The sequence below is a fragment of the Scaptodrosophila lebanonensis genome, unplaced genomic scaffold (assembly GCF_003285725.1).
Source record: "Scaptodrosophila lebanonensis strain 11010-0011.00,11010-0021.00 unplaced genomic scaffold, SlebRS2 tig00000001-arrow-pilon, whole genome shotgun sequence".
In the NCBI taxonomy this organism is placed as follows: Eukaryota; Metazoa; Arthropoda; class Insecta; order Diptera; family Drosophilidae; genus Scaptodrosophila; species Scaptodrosophila lebanonensis.
This window is the reverse complement of record NW_022060529.1, coordinates 18,958,398-18,979,062: the sequence shown is the minus strand read 5'-3', so window position 1 is coordinate 18,979,062 and position 20,665 is coordinate 18,958,398. Positions and strand designations below refer to the sequence as shown.

The window sequence follows — 20,665 nt, the reverse complement described above, 5'->3', positions numbered from 1 at the left end:
AAATTCCCGGAGTTAAAATAAGAAAAAAAAGAATAAAAAATAAAATGAAAAATATTCCATACTTTAGATTGATTTTAAACTTTTAACAACAACAATTGATTGAACTAATGTGTCCTCATATCTGTTATTTAAAATCATTGCAATAAAGTTGCCCTTTTGAACTTTATCAGGTCTGTTAATGTATGCTTTCAAACTGCACAAAGTTGAACAACATATTTCATTAACTTAAAATGTAAATTAAAAGGTAAATTTATACCACTTTATAGGCCACTTAGAATATTTAATATTTATTTCCAATCAGATCATATTATTGTAAATAAGTCAGATTCATTTCTTTGTGAATGTGAATGAAAACTGATTTAGTTGTTGAGTTCGTTCCTGAATACTATCAGAGCCAAGAGCCAATTGCCAAATAGATTATTTAAAATATCTAATTAAGGTAACCAAAACAATTGCCTAAATCATGTGATTTCTTTTAAAAACATTCGATTCGATAAATCCACCAATTCCGCCAAAAGGCAGTAGGGGCTGACCTGCTTCCATAGAATGGCGGCCACTTAAATTTATGTCAACAATTTGCTTTTCAAATAATATTTCCGTAGCCAATTAGGCACGGCACGAGGGCGACGCACCGCACGACCAGAGATGGAGATGTCACTAAAATGTAAGCTGCTGCTCTGCTTGCTGGCAAGCATCCTGTGGGTGGTAACCACAAGGATGTGCGTGCAATTAACATAATTCGCCTGACACGTGACACGCTCGCGGGGGGTGTCGGATTGCCCCGCCACTGCCACCAACACGATTATATTTTTGAGTTGCACTCGTCTCAATTTACAATTTATGAAAATAGAATTTGCTGTTGCCATTTTGATGAGTTTTATTCTGAACTGAAACTGCGCTGCTCATGCCAACGCAGGATAGGCAGCCGAGAGTCCTCTACTGCTTCGCCTGCCCGTCTGGCTGTCTGCCGCATCATGTTTTATATTGCAGTTGATAATAATGCCAATAAATCAACGATACGCATACAAGCCGCAAACAGGCAGGCAAAATAAAAAGGCAAGTGGAAAGCGGCAAGCGGCAAGCGGCGGCAGCGAACGACAAGCGACGATGATGAAAAGCAGCTTAAAATGTCATCTTTTGTACTGGCAGTGGCAGTTCGGAGCTGGAGCTAGTGCTGTTGCCAGATACACGCAACAAGGATATGTACATACACGTACTATATAGCTATAGATTGTTTGGCTACTTACCGATCAATAATGACGGGGTCCGATGGCGTCTCGTTGCGGTTACCACAGCTCTTCTTATCACAGCAGCGGCTGCAAGTAAATAAACAGACGCATATTAGAACTCTCACAAGCTTTAATACAAGTACAAACTTATGTAAAGTAATATCTCTAGGTTTTTACTGCTGCCATACAAGAAAAACCTAACTAACCCTTTTAAAGTATTTATTTTGAATAAGAGGCGTGTTTCAGAAAATTAGCTGCAGGTTTAATGTGCTTGGCCACTGTGGCGTATGCGCAATAAAGCAATTGTAAAGCAAATCATTGGTAAAATAAAAACCATTATTTAATAATTGACAGCGTTACTAATGCAAATAATTATATACAGTGAAAGCTCCATTAATGAACACCTCTTTTATCTGGACACTCTCTTCGGCGGGCACTTTTTCTAAAACTTTCGATCGGTGTATAAAGTATTTAAGCGACACAAACTATGTATATAGTTTGAATATAAAGAAAAACAACTCCACCTTAAAACAGACCAGCTGATAAATGATACCCTTTTAGGAATAAGCATGTCCGGTTTACTCAGTTAACAAATAGTAAATAAATAAGGTCTTTTAAATTACATTTTAAGAAGTAAAATAGTGCTCTGTTGAGTTTAGTTAGCATTGTTTAAAACTACATTGTTAATATTAAGAATAATATTTAATTATTGGGAGCGTTACTACGACAAACAAATATATAGATATATAGTTTGAATATAAAGAAAAACAACTCCACCTTAAAACAGACCAGCTGATAAATGATACCCTTTTAGGAATAAGCATGTCCGGTTTACTCAGTTAACAAATAGTAAATAAATAAGGTCTTTTAAATTACATTTTAAGAAGTAAAATAGTGCTCTGTTGAGTTTAGTTAGCATTGTTTAAAACTACATTGTTAATATTAAGAACAATATTTAATTATTGGGAGCGTTACTACGACAAACAAATATACTTGTGTAACACAAATATAAAACATATATAAAACAGACCAGCTGATAAATGATACCCTTTTAGGAAGAGCCATGTCTTGTTCACTCAGTTAACAAATAGTAAATAAATAAGGTCTTTTAAATTACATTTTAAGAATTTGTATATTCCAAAATAGTGCTCTGTAGAGTAGTGCGAATTTTTTAAAACTATTTTTAACAAAACCAAAACCTTTAAAATTGGTTAAAATAATTTTCAAAAAGTTGGAGCATCAGTTTTAGATAAACATTGGAAAAGGTACGTTAATAATTGGCAATACCATATTTTATTTATTGGGAATGATGTGCATTTCTCTGCTTATTGATAAACCTTTATGACCCGTCGAACAGAATCATTTGCCCCTCAGAAATCAATGGAAAATGAGCTGATGCTATTAACTGCTTACAAACATATTGTATGACAAGCTGATACTTTGTACGACTTCAAATCTTGCTGATGTATTTATTTAAGCTCTGCCAACAATCCTTCCAAGTAATCCACCAGTAATACATACATACATACGAAGAACACTCAATTCTCACCAATTTTGTGCTATGCATTTATTCTATTCTTCAGACACAAACACACTCACACAAACACAGAGAAGAGTAAGTTCAACGGCTGCGTAAAATTTTTTTTGGTCGTTGGTCGCTGGGGGTGGCAGACAAATGGGGGAGTGGGTGGCTCTCGCATAAACATGGATGAATAAAATGGGCGAAATGCCAAACGATAAAGAAGACGCCATTGCCACTGTTAGAGCCATTCTGTATACGTCTCTGTGTGTGGGTGTGTGTGTGTGGGTGTGTGTGTGTGTGTGTGTGCGTGTGTTTGGTTTGCGTTACAGTTACACGGCACTGTTCGTTGAGCTGTTGATTTCTCGCTGCTGGCGAGCTTGGGAGCGCGACCAAAAGCCACCCCCGGTGCGATGCCTGTCCCCTTATTTTGATAATTCTACGCAAACATAAAAACTGGGTGCCAATCCGAAATAATAAAAGATGGCCGGCCAACAACGCACGCTGCAGGCTGCTGCCTCGGCTTCTGCCACTGCCCCTGCCCCTTCCACAGCCACTGTCGCTTCTGCTGCTGCCTTTACTGCTGCGGGGGTGATGCTGCGTAAATTTTTTTGTTTCTGGTCTTTCTTTCTTTGTGTTTTGTTTTTCCTGCGCCCGTTTTGCCATTTTTATTTCTCGGCTAGTCCGCACGCAACCTTCAACTGTCAGGCTTAGTGGCCGCTAGAAGGGTGAATGCTGCACACTCGGCTGCCCAAATTCTCTGCCCACAGAGATATGCTACATAGCTGGAGATACACACACACACACACACACACACACACAAACACTAGTACTGTATTGGTAGTGGTGTGCGGGGGCCGGTCGAGTGGCTGCCATTTATACGTTTCAACTGGCGTGCGTCTGAGCGTGAAAATAAAGCAGAGGACGAGCGATGGTCGTGCCAGCTTAAAAATCAACAAAATTAAAGCAGCGACAAAGCCAAAGTGCCTACAAAACTGAAAATACCTGAATGGGCCGAAAAGTAAAAGAACTTCAAAAAAAAAAACAACACTGCGAAAACGCTTAAAAACAAATGAGCGCAACATCTTTTCCGGCATACGTACTACAAAGAAGTGGAAATGGGGAGTGGGGGGCCAGCTCATCATTTGAGTGCCTGAAAGCGTACGACTTCGTGTTCTTCTGATTCTTGCACAGACAACGGCTGAAAAAGCTCTCGCAAATAAATCGCAAGTAAAATGAAAATGCTTAGAGAAAGCTCCAGGGAACAAAGGACTCCAGAGATTTCGGAATCAAAGGTGTGGATTACATTGTAAGTCAATGTGGGTAGCTTTGTATTATTTTCAAATGCGGCCAAATTATTTGCAGATTATTGGCGGAATTTGCGGTAGAGCTGGCCACACAAACACACACACACACACACACACATACACATACATGCATACAAAACAAATATTAGTACTTAATAGACTGATTGTGAGACTCACCTGCACATCACTTCGTGCGTTAATAGAACACGGCACATTTCTGGGTTTTTATCCTGGCCTTCGTAAATAATAGCCTGTAAGGTAAGAATAAAGGAAGAATGAGTTGTCGAATAGTTAATATATTCTTAAAGTTCAGGAAGATATTAGTTAACTTATAAACTATATGTTATACTCAAGTTCCAAGGCTGCATAGGATACTCGCATAATTTGAAGCAGCGAGCTAAAGTTCTAGCTATGCAATATTCATGTATCCTACAATGCTCAAAGGAGTACTTTTATTAAACTAAAGCCCCTACATATGTAAATAACCATTTCCAACAAGTACATATACTCTTATATTCCAGGCCAACCTGATGTACCTATTTCCGATTTACAGATACAGATACTTAAATAACCTATTGCTACTCACGCCTTTTTGTAACTTTAGAGCTTAGAACTAACCACATGACGTGCTAGTCTTTACAATCAATATCACAAATAATGGTGCCAAAGAGGCTGTCAACTTTCCAGGACGCCTTTTTGTCACAGAAGAATGATAAGCAGCCTTGTTGATGCCTCAATTAAATGATGTCTAAAGACACAACATTGTCTAAGGATTTTGTTTTTTATTGAAGGTAATAACCTAATTCTCCAGTCAGTGATGAGCGAAATGCACTTCGGTCCTTATTGAAGTGACATCGAAAATCAAAAACAAGAAGCTCCCATTTTTTAAGAAGCCCCTGAACTGTTGTTGATGCATATAAGGCATGACTTTTATGTTTCCTCTGAAATCAAAACATTGAGAATAACTTAAAGATCAGGTTAGGGATTTTTTACAACACAATTCTAACAAGGATGTTGCAAAGAGATGACAACCCAGAGACTTATCTACAACACAAATAACTTGAAACTCTTAAACGTTGGTCAATTCCCCGAAGACGACATAAATTTTCTCGATTTGTCGCATTAATACTAATTCTTAAAAACTGTATTTCCAATATATTTCGCTTTCCTCCTTTCCTTTACTTCAAGAATGTTTCCTCATGTTTTTTTATACTCGTTCTTAAACTAGTAAAATTTTATAGGCAATTCCAAAAATTCGTTTAAGTTAAGCCCTCTATTCAATTACGTAGCAAAAAATACCTCATCGATAGTGTAAATGAGAGTGAGAGCTCTCGCAGGACAAATGCAAATACATAAATGCTAATTACAGACTAACAACAACACGGAAAGGTGGTCGCAACATATGGGGGCAGGCGCAAATATTGACACAGCGAACTGACCCAATAATAATGGGGCAGAGAGGGCGGAACTGATACGAGCAGGAGTATTTGTGTTTGCATACGCTTGGGCTATTTTCTCATGTGTAGTAAAAAACTGTTCGGAATTGTTTGTTTGTCCAGTAAATATCGTGGCGGGGGAGGGCAAGGAAAACATTTTAGTGTCAGGACAAAATCGTGCCATGTGCGGGCAGGCTTGTTGCCGCAAGTGCCGCACTCACAATGCCACTTGAGCAGGCAATGACGAGCCGGCTACGAAACCGCAAGTGCACAGAAGACAATCTGCTGCAATTTTAGGTTGCTGGTTGCTCATCCAGCCCTCGAAAACAAAAACAAATAGATAAACAAACGACCCAACCACTGCAGCATGAATAACCCTCTTGTGCGGCACACGCTCTGGAGGGTGAGGGGGAGGGGGAGGGGGAGGCGGCATTGGCAACTCTAACGAGGCGCAGGAAAAGGCGCATAGTTCTCTAATTTAAAAATGATTAAACCAAAAACAGGGGAAGCCGGTCCATGCTGCTGTATAGTATGTAATCCAACACTCATCCGACGAATTAGTTGTGAAAAACACGGCATATGCGACAGGAGTCGGCAATGGGCGATGGACTGCGGGGTGAGGGGTGAGGGATGAGCCACCGACTCATTCATCACTATCAGCGTCCAAGCAGGCAAGTTATAAAAATTTATGTATGTTAAGAATAGATACACGCAAAAGCAATAATAACTACAACAACAGCAACAACAACAATGCAATTTCGAGTGGCACGACCATGGCAATAATTTCAAATTCAACCACCTCGTGCTGGAAAATGCTGCCACTTGCCGCAACGTCAAGGACGAGTGCTCGCCTGACGTCATCAGCGGCAACATATGTGCATTGTTTTTTCCTTCTCTCCTTTTTTTGTGTGCCTGCCCGCCTGCCTGCCTGCGAGCGAGCTCATCTAAAACCAACGCCAACCAAACAGATAATCAGAAATTAATTTCGGCACGACCAGCCAGACAGACAACCAGTCATTCAGTTAGTCAGTCAGTCAGTTAAGGACCGGGCTGGGTTGGGCCGAGCAGGGCCACCCCGTCGTGCCATCGTTTAGGTAGGTAGCATCATACTCGTAGATGCTGCTTCAGCTACTCACATGTAAAATTATGATCATCCCTTATTATCCCGTTTGTCAGGTTAATAATTTCCATTGATTTCCTGCAGCGCACAAGCTACTGGCCCACTGATTCCCCTCCCTTCCAACCCCCCACCTCCCACGGGGCAGAGCAACAAAAAACAAAAACGTGAAAAAAACATTAACGTTATGACCAGGGCGAAGCTCTCTAAGTCCATCGGGCTCTAAGTGTGATGCTGGCAAAGGATGTTGCCTCACTGATCCCAATGTGTGGGACAGTTTTGTTTCGGCCCCTTTCGCACTTTTTTATGGCAGCTAATTATAGATACGAGTATATCTACTACGCGTAGATGGAAAGTAGAGCTGTAAGGCATCCTTCATCAAAGCCTTGACCAAATGTTTGCTTCTATTACTGTTAATGGATTTTCAATGTTTCTTCTGACCTTTAAAGGGGATATGCTCAAAACTAATCTGTCTATAAAATATCTGAAATATTGAAATCCTTACGAAGCTTAACAATTTGGATATCTCTCTCTGGCAAATGCCTAAAATTTATGAAAACGAACGGAACGAATCACGTTTCTACCACTTGCTTGTCTCCCAATTTTCTTTATCTTTAAATCGTTGTGTATTATTTGCAAGAAGTTTATTGAAAAATCAACTCTTTACCACCATAAATTGTAAGCAAGCAAGCATAAGGAAAAAAAATAAAATAAACGAAGACTCAACTCTACAATCATTAATCATTGTAATTAATTTCTCTTGGAAATCAGTGTGAAATATTAAGAAGTGAATCTCGGGCAAGTTGAAGTGAAAGGGATTTAACATGACCTTGAGACTGATAAAGCCATGTCAAAATAAAAAGTTGCATTATAACACAATACAAAAATTCAAAAATTCTGCAAATGGAAAACAAATTGTGAAACGATTCCATTCATGTTTGCATCCATAAGCGCCCTAAAGTTTGAATTTAATTTAATGAGCAACACAAAGTTAGTATAATAGAAAGATTTAATTCTTTTGTGATGCCTTTAAAATATTTACTTTATAATAAACGTATATCCAACAAGCATTTTTTATGGATTGTGGTTTTTTTTTATACATATTTCGCTCTATTATTTAAGGGAAATTTTTGTTAAGCTTAATTAGATTGTGTGCTTATACTATCATGGTAGGAGGTCGCTTTTCTATTTCTATATCAAACATTTTTTAGCAGAAAGACTATTTAGATTACCAAATATATAAATTAAGATAAATCAATAAAATGTTAAAATTATGAGCTTGGTATTAATGTCCGTCTGTACAAATCCGTTTTCATGAATGAAATAAATAGAAATATACCAAACCCTATAATTAAACTAACTTCTTTAAATACTATTCTAATTGCTAAATTCTTGTAGTACTGAATAATAATTGTCACTGGGGCCTGTATTGGTGATCATCAATCATCATCGCGGCTGAAACAATTAGTGTGGCCAGAATCTGGAGCAAATCTGGTTGGCAAAGTGCCGCTAAATGGCGCATCTAATAAAAAACTAAACGAAAGTCACTAAAACTGAAGTAAAAACGTTTAAACTACGATTTATCACACGCTGCTCCGCATCCATGTTGCCAACGCAGAAGGACAGCAACAGGAAATGCTGGCCGTAAAAAACAGAAGACAGCACAAAACAACAAACAGAAGAGCAGAATGAGAAAAAAGCACGAGTGATGTGACGACTACAAGCCCCCCCCCCAATGAAAAAGTATCAAAAATCAAATATGAATGGATTGGGTCTGAAGGCGCATCTATACTATATATCCGCTTGGGTCGTGGAATGTGAGTGGATGTTGCGAAGAGTTGTCGATTGACGTTGGCTGCACCCGTTGGCACGTTTAAAATTTAAACGCTTTCATTAAAATTTACTATGCGGATGCTTAAATGCTTTGTTTTTTACAAGTTGTTATTATCGCTTTTTAAATAAAAAGCGCAGCGGCCTGAATTATTCACGCACTTGCATATTTAATGTGAAAATAAAAATCTCGCCAAACAAGATAAATTATCGCATGAAGGCTGCACACACACACATACATATGTATATACATATATGTTGGGAGACATGGCATAATAAAAATGCAAAGTACAATAAAAAAGAATGGCGCCAAGAACACATTGAGGGTTACTTTTAATTTATTAAAGCTCCATTTATCAGCGCACTCGGTGTTCAACGATGGCCCTGCATAAATTTTGTGACCAACAACAATAAAAACAAAACACAGGACCTGCAACATACGAGTATGCAGCTCATATCTGCATAGCCTTACCTGTGAAGTGAAAAAAAAGGATGTGCAAGGGCTGATAATGGGGCTTCACTTTTTTTAAAGTACTGTAGGTGCATTTAAGGCTAAAGTTGAGAAGGAAATTTATATTACGAGTAAGAATTTCATAGTTATAGAGCTGAAGTATGTATATGAAGTATATTAAATGAAAATTATCCCGTTTGGTATATACATAAATGAAAATTGCTGACTACTCGTATTTAGAAGGGAAACTATATTCAGTTTAGGCCCGGGAAATACATATGTATATCGCCAATTCGCGAAACTATCGATGCTTTTTATTATTTATTTATCGTTTAACCATATTCCTTGAAGACTGTTTCATGGACTTTGATTTTTAATAATAAAATATTTTTTATCACGGCTCGAAACTCGGATTTTTATTGTTCCCAGAATTATAATAGATTCCGTCTAGTCCAATTTCGCTTTAATTTCGGAACTTAAAGCGTACGATACAGTTAATGTTGATGTTTTTCCCTCGCCTACGTCAATGGACGAGATCCACAAACCACAGGAATGCACTTGACGTGAAAGCTTTTTAATCGTATTGGCGCTTACCAAACGACAACAACAAAAACACATGCAAAAACAAACGAGCAAATCAGCACGCAAATGGCCTCACACACACAAATGTAAACACACAAAAACAGACACACACACACACACCACACACACAAACACAGCGTAGAGATGCAAATGTGGAGATTTTACGCAATCTGTTGAATTTATTGGTGGAGGCGCGTTTGCACTCGTATTGAACAGCAACAAAAACAATAATAACAAAAGCGCATAAAATGGCGAAATGCAATATGAAATGTTGTGCTCCACATTAATCGCGAATATCGCACTTCTTTTTTAAGTGTTGACGTACAAATTAATATTATCGCTTAATTAACACTGAGCGACACTCAAACAACCAGACAGACAAGCACACACACACACGCACACACATATTGGGAACAGACAGAACAGAATGCAGATGCAGAAAGTGCGAGCGGGATAGACTGTGTGATAAATTTTTGCATATGTCGCTGCGTTTGATTGCCTGCTTTATTTGGCATGGATGGAGGCTGGGGCCAGTGTTGCCATTTCTTAAGTGGCTGAGGAAGTAATTAAAAAAGCCAGCAATTGTTATATTTTCCGAAAGAAAGTAAATTATAATTACGAAAACTGTACCGTTTTATTAATGCAAGTGCTTCGGTTTTTTTTCCCAGCATGTACAAGGTCGACCTCAAACACTGCAATATATAAATAATATTCCCCCACCGGGTAGGAGGCGTTGATCAGATATTATTGTAATTTAATTAGATTTCTCCTTCTTAGCTTTTTTTAGCTCATAAGATGCTTTTTATAATTTTTATATATTTCCTATGTCGACAGTCAATGTTTGTTGACATAAATAAATAAATAATGTTCTTTTGAAACCATATCTTCGGTCTCATGTCAGCTCGGACTATAAAATGCACATTATATTACACGTTACATATTTTTTTTACGACCTATACGATGAAAATTCTATCGGCCACAATATAATCCGCAATTTGAAAATCTCTAAAACTGGTGGTAAAATAGCCAAATTGGCAACGCTATATATGGCAGTTGCAGAATGTTGTACAAGAAATTACGTGCGTGATAGAGCGGGAGAGAGACAGTGAGAGAGCGAGAGTCGCCATATTGCAATAAATAAACTGCAGCTCCACGCAATGTGTGAGCGGCTCATTAGCTGCGCCAAAATGCAGCAAAATGAAACATTTTTAGATGACCATGTAAGTTGTATGTAAGTGTGTGTGTGTATGTGTGTGAGTGTATGGGTGCATGGACCACGTTGCGCATCTCTAGGCTTATCTGCGTGCATTAATCGCGCCCGTTTGCGTGCCCGCTCGCTGCCGGCTTTGGTTTAGAATTTCGCTGCGCTTTTTTGCCGCCGCATTATGCGTGTAAATCGCGATAACAGCGATTTTTGGCATCAGCCAAAAGGATTTTTGGGAACTCGCCATTTCTTTTGTTTTATATGCAGGCCCAGCAATCGACCGACCGACCGACCGACCACCAACCCGACCACCCTCCTCTGATCGTCTGAAATATGAGCGCAAATGAAGCCAACGGTATAGCAATTGAGTCGTCGTCCGCTGTTTGCTCAGATTGCAACGAACGTTGTTGTCGGCTATCTGATCGGATGTAATTATGATTATGACGATGATTTGCTACATTTGCCTGCCTCCGTGTGTTGGCCAAAGGGCTGAGGGCGCGCGGACGCCGATAAAATCGCATGCGGCTGCAACGGCCACTGCCACTGCCAATTGCAAGGATAAGGGTAAGGGTACTTTGCGGGCGGCGGTGAGGCACGTGGCACAATTGTTCTGTTCGAGTTGCATTTGTACCGAAAGGTGGCAGGCATTGTTTCAATGCTCAATTCAAGTTTTCTTTTTAATCGCAAGCGCTCAAATATCACAGACTATTCCAGCAACCCTCTGAGCACCCCGTTTACCTGTTACGCCAGCTTTTTGTGCCCCAGATAACAGCGGGAACTGCATACCGCCGGCCACGCGTATGCAAAACACTCTCCTCATCATATTGTGGACAGTAGTATGTGACAGTTTTAATTCTGGCTCAACCCAACTAATCCCATCATTCGATTGCTCTTTTCGCTGTTTCTCATGTTCAAGAACGGCAGTACGGAATCGTTTTTAAATACAAGTACGTTTGTCAATTGATGTTGGGAACGGGAAAGATAAAGTTGTTTGAGTTCAGGATTCAAAGTGATTACCGACAATTTTTGTAGGGTGGAGTATATACTTAGTTGAAGGATTTTTGTCAGCTATACAAGAAGGACTCTGCCATAACAGGTTAGAACTATAATGTACAATTTTTCTTTTCTCCTAGTCTCTCTACGGGCTTTGGGTTTGTATGAAGAAAACACAAATTGTTGTTGTTGCATACTTTAAGAAGAACTTCAATGGAATTTCGATATTTCAATAATTTTTTCGATTTAAAAATTCAAGCATTTAAAATAAAATTGGCAAATTATTGAAAAAGTTTCATTGAACAATTGGCAGATCCTCCTAGGAAGGAAAGGGCGTTTAATAGGCTGCATTAAGCTCATTATTAGACTTGCACAAAACAGATTTTAGAAACAAAAAAAAAAAAAAAAAAAAAACACGTTACACGGTTTTGATTTAACACGGCTTGAAAATTAAAAATTTTGTATATAGTTGCACGATATTATTCCATTTAGTACGATTCAAAAACCAAATGTCTTTCTTTACACGGTTTTTTTGCGACTTTTTCTGGAACCAATCTACAATTAGGTGTATAAAAATGCTGCTATAATACTGGACTTATTGGAAATCATTGTAAGATTTACACTAGGAATGAAATTGTTTTTAAATTTCAGGTAGTCTCTAAAATGCCAGTTTAACAATTGTTCATCCGAATCATCAAAAAAAATTGGCTTCTGATATTTGCCTGCTTGCCTCTGTGATGTGAGAGAATTTTGGATAGGACAAATAATTAATGGGATCGACGTTTTTGATCTGAGCGTAACAAACAAACGAACAAAAAAAATAGAAACCATAGCCGTCGAGCATTAATAACAAATGGGTAATACCCCTTTAAAGCTCTCAATGCGATTTCCAGCTAGGCCTTATCGCATTTTTTATTTGCTGCCAGATACTATTTGAACGATTTAATTTCTGTCGCACAAAAAGTGCTCACGTAATGGATTTCCGACATTGGTGACCGATTCGGCAACGATTCGGCAACGCATTGGACTGCCATTTGGGGCAGTGTGGGTGCTGGTGTCGATAATTTGTGGACAAATTTATTGCACGCCCGCTCAAAAAAAGGAGAAGGAAAAACGCCCAAAACGAGCAAAAATAATGGAAGACGAAGAAAGCACGAGTAAACGTCTATAAAAATTTGTCACTCGAGAAATTAATTGCCCTTGAAAAAGCAATGGAATCGGCAGCAGCAGCAACAGCAGCACGCATTAGGCCGCCGAAGGGGGGTTCACACAAAGGTGACATATGGTGCTCTTGCTACCCCATCCAGTTGCCGGTGGCTGGCCAGTTCCTGCCACTGCATTGCTGGTGAATGCATTGGCCCAAGGCCCAGAGCGAAAGGATGAACACACACATCACACACACATCACCCACAACAAAGCGCATTAACAATGTTCAATTGGATTGGCACTGGTCACACCCCTTTCGGAGGCGCGACTGCCTGCGCGCCATGTGAATGACTGCTCGTCCTGGCGACCCGCCTTGCCGTCCTGCCGTCCTGCTGTCTCGCCCGCCTCGACTAGCCAGCCGTGGACTGGGCTGGTCCGACTTCGACCGTTTGACGACTCAATTTATTGGCACTGCGACGACTGTTCGCTGCGTGTTGGGCGCACAGGACACACTTAATTAGCCGTGACAATCAATTTCGAATGCAACTTATGTTCGAATCAGCAAATCGAATTTTTACAAAGACTCGACCTAGCGAAAAAAATATAAAAAAAAAAATAAACAAATAGAGAAGAGAGAACTAGGCATTAGTTCAGAGTTCGGAGCAAACGAGCTGGAAGGAATTATTTGCCGATTGCGTGAAAAGGTGAAAGAGTCCTTTGTATTTTGCACTGATGAGTCGAAATGTGAAGCGTTGCTGCGTTCCCTTGGGTGCTCTGGTTATGTTTACAAATTGAAATTGATCCCCATTGACAAATAATCAGTACGATTATATTTTAAGGTCATACGAGTATGCTCGCTAAGAGCAACCAAATAACAGATTTAGTTGCTACGAATATTAGATCTTATTCCATGTGAAGCGCTTTAGGAAAGACCAGGTCTAGTCGTTCTTACTCCGTTTGAGAAATTGAAAAGCTGAACTCTTAGCCATGTCGAACCATCAGAATACAATTTCACATCGCAGTAGGGAGAGGCTTTGTTTTCTTCACTTTCAAGAAAATATTATTAATAATTCAACAGGAATATATGAAAAATAAAGTAGCTTAGGTCCTTAACAAATCTATTTAATTGTCAAGTTTATTTAACCAATTTAATGGACAGTTTTAAATAAAAACACTCTGCTAATACAAAAAATCTATTTAATACAAATATGGATTGGTTTAAATTTAAAAGAAGACCAAATGGGGTTTCTACAAGCGTTTTAGAATTGTGAAAAGTTACATTGATAAAAAATTGTTGTTTTTGAAGAAAATAAAAATTGAAATATATTCCAAGCTATGGTAAATATTTGCTGGCATGAAAGAAATTTCTTAAGACAAGTTTCTTATTCTTAATAAAGCAATATTTTCTCTGAGCACTAAATTTTTAAAATTGTTTTATTAAGGACATTGTATTGTGAATGAAAGAACTGAAATTTGTGAATAGTGAAAATTTTTAAATATCAGTTCCAGGGGCCTAAAAGTTAACTCCAATATTTCAATATTTCATACTTTAATAGAGAATAGCCTAAAACAGTTCTTTCTCTTTTAGAGCAAACAATTTCTATTTCGATTCTCGAATTAAAAACGTGCTAAGGCGACAATTGTAATGTGACACTAAATGTTTTAAATAGAAATAATAGATGCTTGGGCGCAACTGAAGTAAATGTTGGTAGAAGTTTTAAGCTTTAGTTGAGTCTTACCTGCTTTGTCACCGAATCGATTAATCTCACAAATATGTCCTGCTCCTGTCGCGCTCCTGAAAGAAATGTAGATTACCAATTTATGCGTTAAATGTTGCTCGTTGTGGGACAAGAAATAGATCTAGCACTACTTACCATTTGCGTAGAGCAACTGCAATCGATACTGAATGCCATTATTGGTCTTTGTGGCATCCGTCTCAGAGTCCTTCTCAATGAAACCAATAAAGGCCGTGCGCTCGATCTCGATGGGCTGGCCGGCACGATCGTAGAGCGCAATCACGAAGTGGAAAAAGTTCGATTTGCGTAAATTACTGGGCGGCTGTTTCTCAAAGTGGGCGCGCCCGATGCCGAGGCTGCAATTAGGAAACGCAAAAGCAAAAAACTGGATGAGTACGTTGGGTATAATTATGCCATTACGAGTGTAAACAGACATATAAGGCTGCTAATTAGTTGGGCCCGGATAGGACCGGACCGGACAGGTCCAGCCAACTAATATGCCACAATGTTTTTGACAACTCAATTACTTGAGTGACATTTAACTAGTGGTCGGCTGACAAAGGAGCAAAGGCGCTGTGACAACTATCATTAAAACCGCATAAGCAACTTCACCCTCACCCTCACCCTCGCCCCGACCCTCGAGCCCCACTCGGATGACAGTATGACACAATAATCCTGACGAATAAAAGGAATTAACACACAAGTCCGGCCACGGCTGCAGGGAGGAAGCAGAGGAAGCAAAAGAAACAGGAACAAGGAGCCGACTCAGCTCTAGACTTGGACAACAGACGAAAAATGTATGTTATGTGGGCCAAGCAAACACGGTAATTATAAGGCTACCAGCAGACATACTATATTTGTATATATGTATATATGGGGATTGTGAATGTTCGCTGCAAGGACACAAGGTTTGTGCAGGAGTCGTCAGCAAAGGCTTGTCGCCGCATATGCCAAATGTCAACACTCGCGGGCTGCTCACCTCAGGTCTGGCATGTCAGCGCAATTACCGGACAATGCTAACTATCCTGCACACATACACATACAACCAGATACCACACACCACACACCACACTCACCCACTACCAGAAGGACTCGAACACTCACACTAACACTACAGCGAGCCCTTAGCCAGGGGCTAAGTTCGAGCACTCCGCGTTCCGTTCCGTATGCATAACGAACAATTTAATTTAGAAAATGCTGATTTTATCAGATTTGTATTATTTATTCAGGATATGTCAAGAAGTATCACTACTACCTGGTGGTGTAATGCCGGAGGCATGGTTCGCTGCGGCTCTGGGCGCAATTATATACACATTTGCCAAAGTACGAGTACGAGCGCGCATACGTGTCCCGGTAATGATAGACCCAGTGATAAATCGCTCGAAAACTATCCCTTTGTAAGCAGTTGGAAAGGTTCATGAATTTGTATTGCAAGCATCATTGAGTTTATTTATTGGGCAGTGCTGCGAGAAGCTTGTATTCTGAGTCAGAAATTCAGAATTTTAAACTCATAAGAGTTGATTTAATTGACGCACTAAGAGGAAATTGGCAGTGCTTGAATCTTGTATTCTACTTATTATCTATTCAATAAAAGAATTTTTAATTAGTTTTAATTAGTTATACCACCACCATTTTATAGATCATCATACAGAAAATCTATTTACTTGTACTTGGAGACTTTCATTTAGTCAGAATTTTAAAATTTTGAAATCATAGAGTTGATTAAATTGACAGACTAAGAGGAAATCTAATCTAATAAAAGAATGTTTAATTACTTGGGCATCTTTAATCAATTATTTTAGAGATCCTACTCAAAATCCATTTACAGCTCTTGTATTTGGAGAAATTTATTTAGTCAGAATTTCGGAATTTTGAAATTATAGAGTTGATTTAATTGACACACTAAGAGGAATTTGGCAATGCTTGAAGCTATTATTCTACGTATTAATCTATTCAATAAACATTTTATAATTAGTTGGGCATCTTGAATCAATAATTTTGGCGATCATCGTCAAAATCCATTTACAGCTCTTGTACTTGGAGAAATCCATTTAGAAACCCTGTTGTTAAAAAGGCTTGTCTACTCATGATGCATAATGGATTATCTATTATAGCTATACTCCTTTTCATTGCTTATATTCTTCTTTTTTAAACTCGACTGAGATTAAGCTTGTTCGGTCAAATTATTCGAAATCCAAGAAGGTTTATATTTCCAAACTTGTGCCAACTCAGGTGAGCACAAATAAAAGCTGTCCTTTGGTTGGGATGGAAAAATTGTTATTGGTTTTTTTTTTATTCTGTCATTAATAATTTTGAATTTTGCTTAACTAAACTCCATCTCCTTACAAGCCACCAAAGTTGTTTGCTAAACGCACTTAATTAATTGATATTAAGAATCTAAAGTGAAGCTACAACTCTTTCCTCCAAAAACCAGTGCCCTAGGAGTTGCCAGAGGAATCGTTACCAACAGTCGATGCGAGCTTCAAGGATTTGAATGCGCAGCTCCCCAAATTGTTGACCCCCAATTGAAGCTAAGTTAGCTTCTGGTGTGAAACTGCGACTCATTCCACAAGATGATTTGGCGGATTTTAAAATGGGGAAAGTTAAGGACGACTAAGGTTTCCGGGCGCAAGAAATTTGAACTACCCAACTACTATATTTCAGTTGAAACTGATGAAACATTTTTTGTCCTTTGTTGGTCATCTTATAAAGCCGTCACTAGTTACTTTTTGAACCGCAAAGCTTAATTGTTAAGCGGAATTGTGAATATATTTACGAGCATCGTTTCCGCACACAATAACAGTTCTGTATCAAATGGGAAAATGGATTCTAGAGATATCTTTAGGGAGTCTATTGTATATTCGAGAGTCTAGTTGAGAGTCTATTTGAGAGTCTATTTGAGAGTCTATTAGATATTCTATTCCAGAGTCTATTTGAGATTCTATTTGAGAATCTACTTGTATTTGGAAGTCTATTTGAGAGTCTATTTGAGAGTCTATTCGAGAGTCTATTAGATATTCTATTCCAGAGTCTATTTGAGATTCTATTTGAGAATCTATTTGGAAGTCTATTTGAGAGTTTACTTGAGAGTACTTCTGCTTGTTTGCCTATCTGTTATTTTGTTGTTATTAAGACTGAACACCTAGTTAAAGTTGTATTTGTATTTAACTATAAGTTTAATTTAAGTTATAAATGTAACAGTATAATTTAAAAAAAAGAAGTTATTTTGTTGTTGATTTTGAACTGGTTTTATTCGCTAAATTACTAAAAAGTGATGTGCATCTATCCTTTAATGTTGATTAGAGCAATGCATATTTTTCCGAACATAAAAATAAGTGAGTGGTAAAATATAAAAATCCATAATTACAAAACATAAAGACATGTATTGGAATAACACTGCGACATTAAGAGAAACAAGAGCCGACAATTTGTGGCCACACACACATAAAGATCAAGCTATAAGTGTTGCAAGAATATATATGTGTCTATGCTCGCATATAGGCAGTGGGAGGAGGACTTTTTGCGCGACTGTTCGATGCGATTCAAATGGCGGGAATGGCAACACAATGTTGGAGCAATACGACACATAAATGCCAGACATGTTACAATTCGGTGAAAGGTTATTGTTATGGCAACATTCAAAAGTGAACAGCAAAATAATATAAGCCGAAGCTGGCAAATAAAAAACTGCGCCTCAACTGACTCTGACGCCTGTCGCCTGTCGCGTCCGACTGACTACCTCGCCAGAGTCAGATTGCCAGAGTCGGGGCTGTGCGAGCATGTAGGTGGAGGTGGAGGTGGAGATGGAGGTGGAGGAGCTGCCGAGCCCCCTCCTAAGCTTGTGCCTCGATTGTTGACTGTTCGAGTTCGCTGTGTGTTTGCGAGTGTTTTGTGTGTGTGTGTTGGATTTTTGTTGAGCCGTTCCCTGGTTTCGCAGTTGACTTGTTTGCACTTGCCGCCAATTTGCGAAAAACGTTTTGTGGCCGTTTTGCTGTTGATTTTATTATGCCAACATTTAATTGCTGGAAATCGATGCCCAGGTGACCGGGCGGGTGCTCGGCGTGGTCACGTTTTCTCTATTCCCGTGCACGTGCATTTTGCACACGCCACCACCCCCTCCCCCTCCCCTCCCCCTCCCCCTGCTCAGCCCCATTCAAGTGCTCCAATTGTCCTTTAAAAAGGACAGTTTATTTGAAGCGTTTATTGTGCACTTCTTTTTGTTGTTCATTTTATGGCCATTGTTGCATTGTCTTTGGCTTGTGGTCGCCCGATTCACGGAGAATCGAGATTGTTGTGTGCATCGACAATCTTTGTTGAAATAAATTTCAAATATTCTTGATTTATGTTTGAAATTGTTGCTCGCCTGCATTTGCTGCATTTTGTTATTTTGCCATTTTGTGTGTCACATTGCGATAAATAAATGGGCACAAGTATTGAACGTGTCGATTATTCTGCAATTTATGCCGGCGTGGTAAGGGAAAGTTTTTGTTGCGCTGGCAAGGATAAGTAAGGATTGCATTTACAAGTTGGCAACATAAATTATAAGTTAAATGCAATATTGTGCTGTGATAAAAACGAATTGCAAATAAATAATGACAACTGAACAAATTTATGCAAGAAGTGATTGTGTGTTTCAATGTTTTTCTTTTTCTAATTACCAAATGAATAACGAAAACGATTTAATTTATAAAAGCAATGTTGGCAATAATTTGTATATATTTTTGATTGGCACGGAAACGTTTCTTTTATATTATAAAATTAATTGCAAATAGTTAGAATGTACTTGGGACAATTTGAATTTATTTGAAAAACTGTGCCAACATTTTTGAATGCATCTTAAATACAAAAATTTTGCCAGCTCAGGCAATTTTTAAACTTTCTTTTTAATATTAAAAACATTTAATTGAAGCACGACATTTTTTGCCAAAAAATTTTAATGCAATATTTTATTCCATTTTGTTTGTCATTATAAAAGTTGTTTTAACTTCAATTTTATATTAATTCTTGAATACTTGTACTACGTTCCATCACGCCAAATGAAATCAAAATATGTATTTAGAAGTTTTGCATTTATTTTTGAAAATGGAGCCATAGTTTTGAAAATATAAAAACCTATATGCATTTTTCTTCATATTTGGAAACAAAGAAATCGTAGCTTTGAGTGCAAAAAATTTATTTGAACTTTCTTCCTGTAACAGTAAAATATGTAAATATTTTGTAAGTAAAAATAGGAAATGAATGTAGTCTTCATTGAAATCAGGCCAAATGGAATCTTTACAAATGAAATGCTGGCACCACTTCATAAGTAAGGGAAACAAGTTTTCAAATCAATCCGTAAGCTTGACATTTTAAATACTTAATATTACAAAATACGCCCCATTTTAGATAACTTTTTCCCTATAAGATAGCTAAATAGAAATACCTTTCACAGCGCATATTTTTGGTATTTAAATTGGTCTGTCTTTGATTGTGATTGTGATCCTGCTGTAGATTGTCCTGCTGGCTTAGGTGCTGATTGTGTGGCTGATGATGGTGATGACTATCGGATGGGTTTAGCTGCAGATGCTGGTGTTGTTGATTTGCCGTCGCTGAATGCAAAAATCCCGCAGTCATCTTTACAAACACAGTCGCTGCCGTACTTTCGATTTCGATTTCAGTTTCGCCAACTCGCGCACTCCTTCTGGGCGCGAACATCTCACGCTAGAAACATCTCAAAGTCAACTAAACAAACAGGCAAGAAGCTTTCCGCGAGAGGTCCTGGCCAGCACCAACCCCCAATGCCGCCACCAAGCGAGTGGGGCGCTCTTTTTCTAATTCAATTGAAATGAACGCACCAAGGCGAAAGTAAAAGTAAAGAAATAACCAAAAAACATCCCTTTGAGCACAAAGCCCAACACCCGCAGACAAAAGCGCAAGTTCAAGTCAAGGCAGAGACTGCCAGTCCGTCGCACATCCTGGCGAGTATCCTAGCACAGTTGCCGCAGACATTCGCATCAGAAGTCAACCCCAAAAGTGCGTGCTTCGCTCCCATCCCGCCCCAAGAACGTCTCGCAAAAATGCGTGAGTGTTTGAGTGAAAATTTGAGTGAGCTTGGGCCGTCGAGTTCATCCGCATG

At 38.7% G+C, this 20,665-nt stretch overlaps 1 protein-coding gene across 1 annotated transcript in view; it reads right to left on the bottom strand.

Moving 5' to 3' along the window:
- Window positions 1-20,163, bottom strand: part of LOC115632528 (transcription factor collier) — a 44,132-nt gene extending 23,969 nt beyond the window's left edge. Inside the window, exons 1-5 of the mRNA XM_030529728.1 lie at window positions 19,973-20,163; window positions 14,689-14,906; window positions 14,554-14,609; window positions 4,233-4,306; window positions 1,248-1,316 (exon numbers count right to left, since the gene is read on the bottom strand). Of these exons, the coding sequence (XP_030385588.1) occupies window positions 1,248-1,316; window positions 4,233-4,306; window positions 14,554-14,609; window positions 14,689-14,906; window positions 19,973-20,163 (608 nt within the window). The remainder of the gene's footprint in view (window positions 1-1,247; window positions 1,317-4,232; window positions 4,307-14,553; window positions 14,610-14,688; window positions 14,907-19,972) is intronic.
- Window positions 20,164-20,665: the final 502 nt, after the last annotated feature.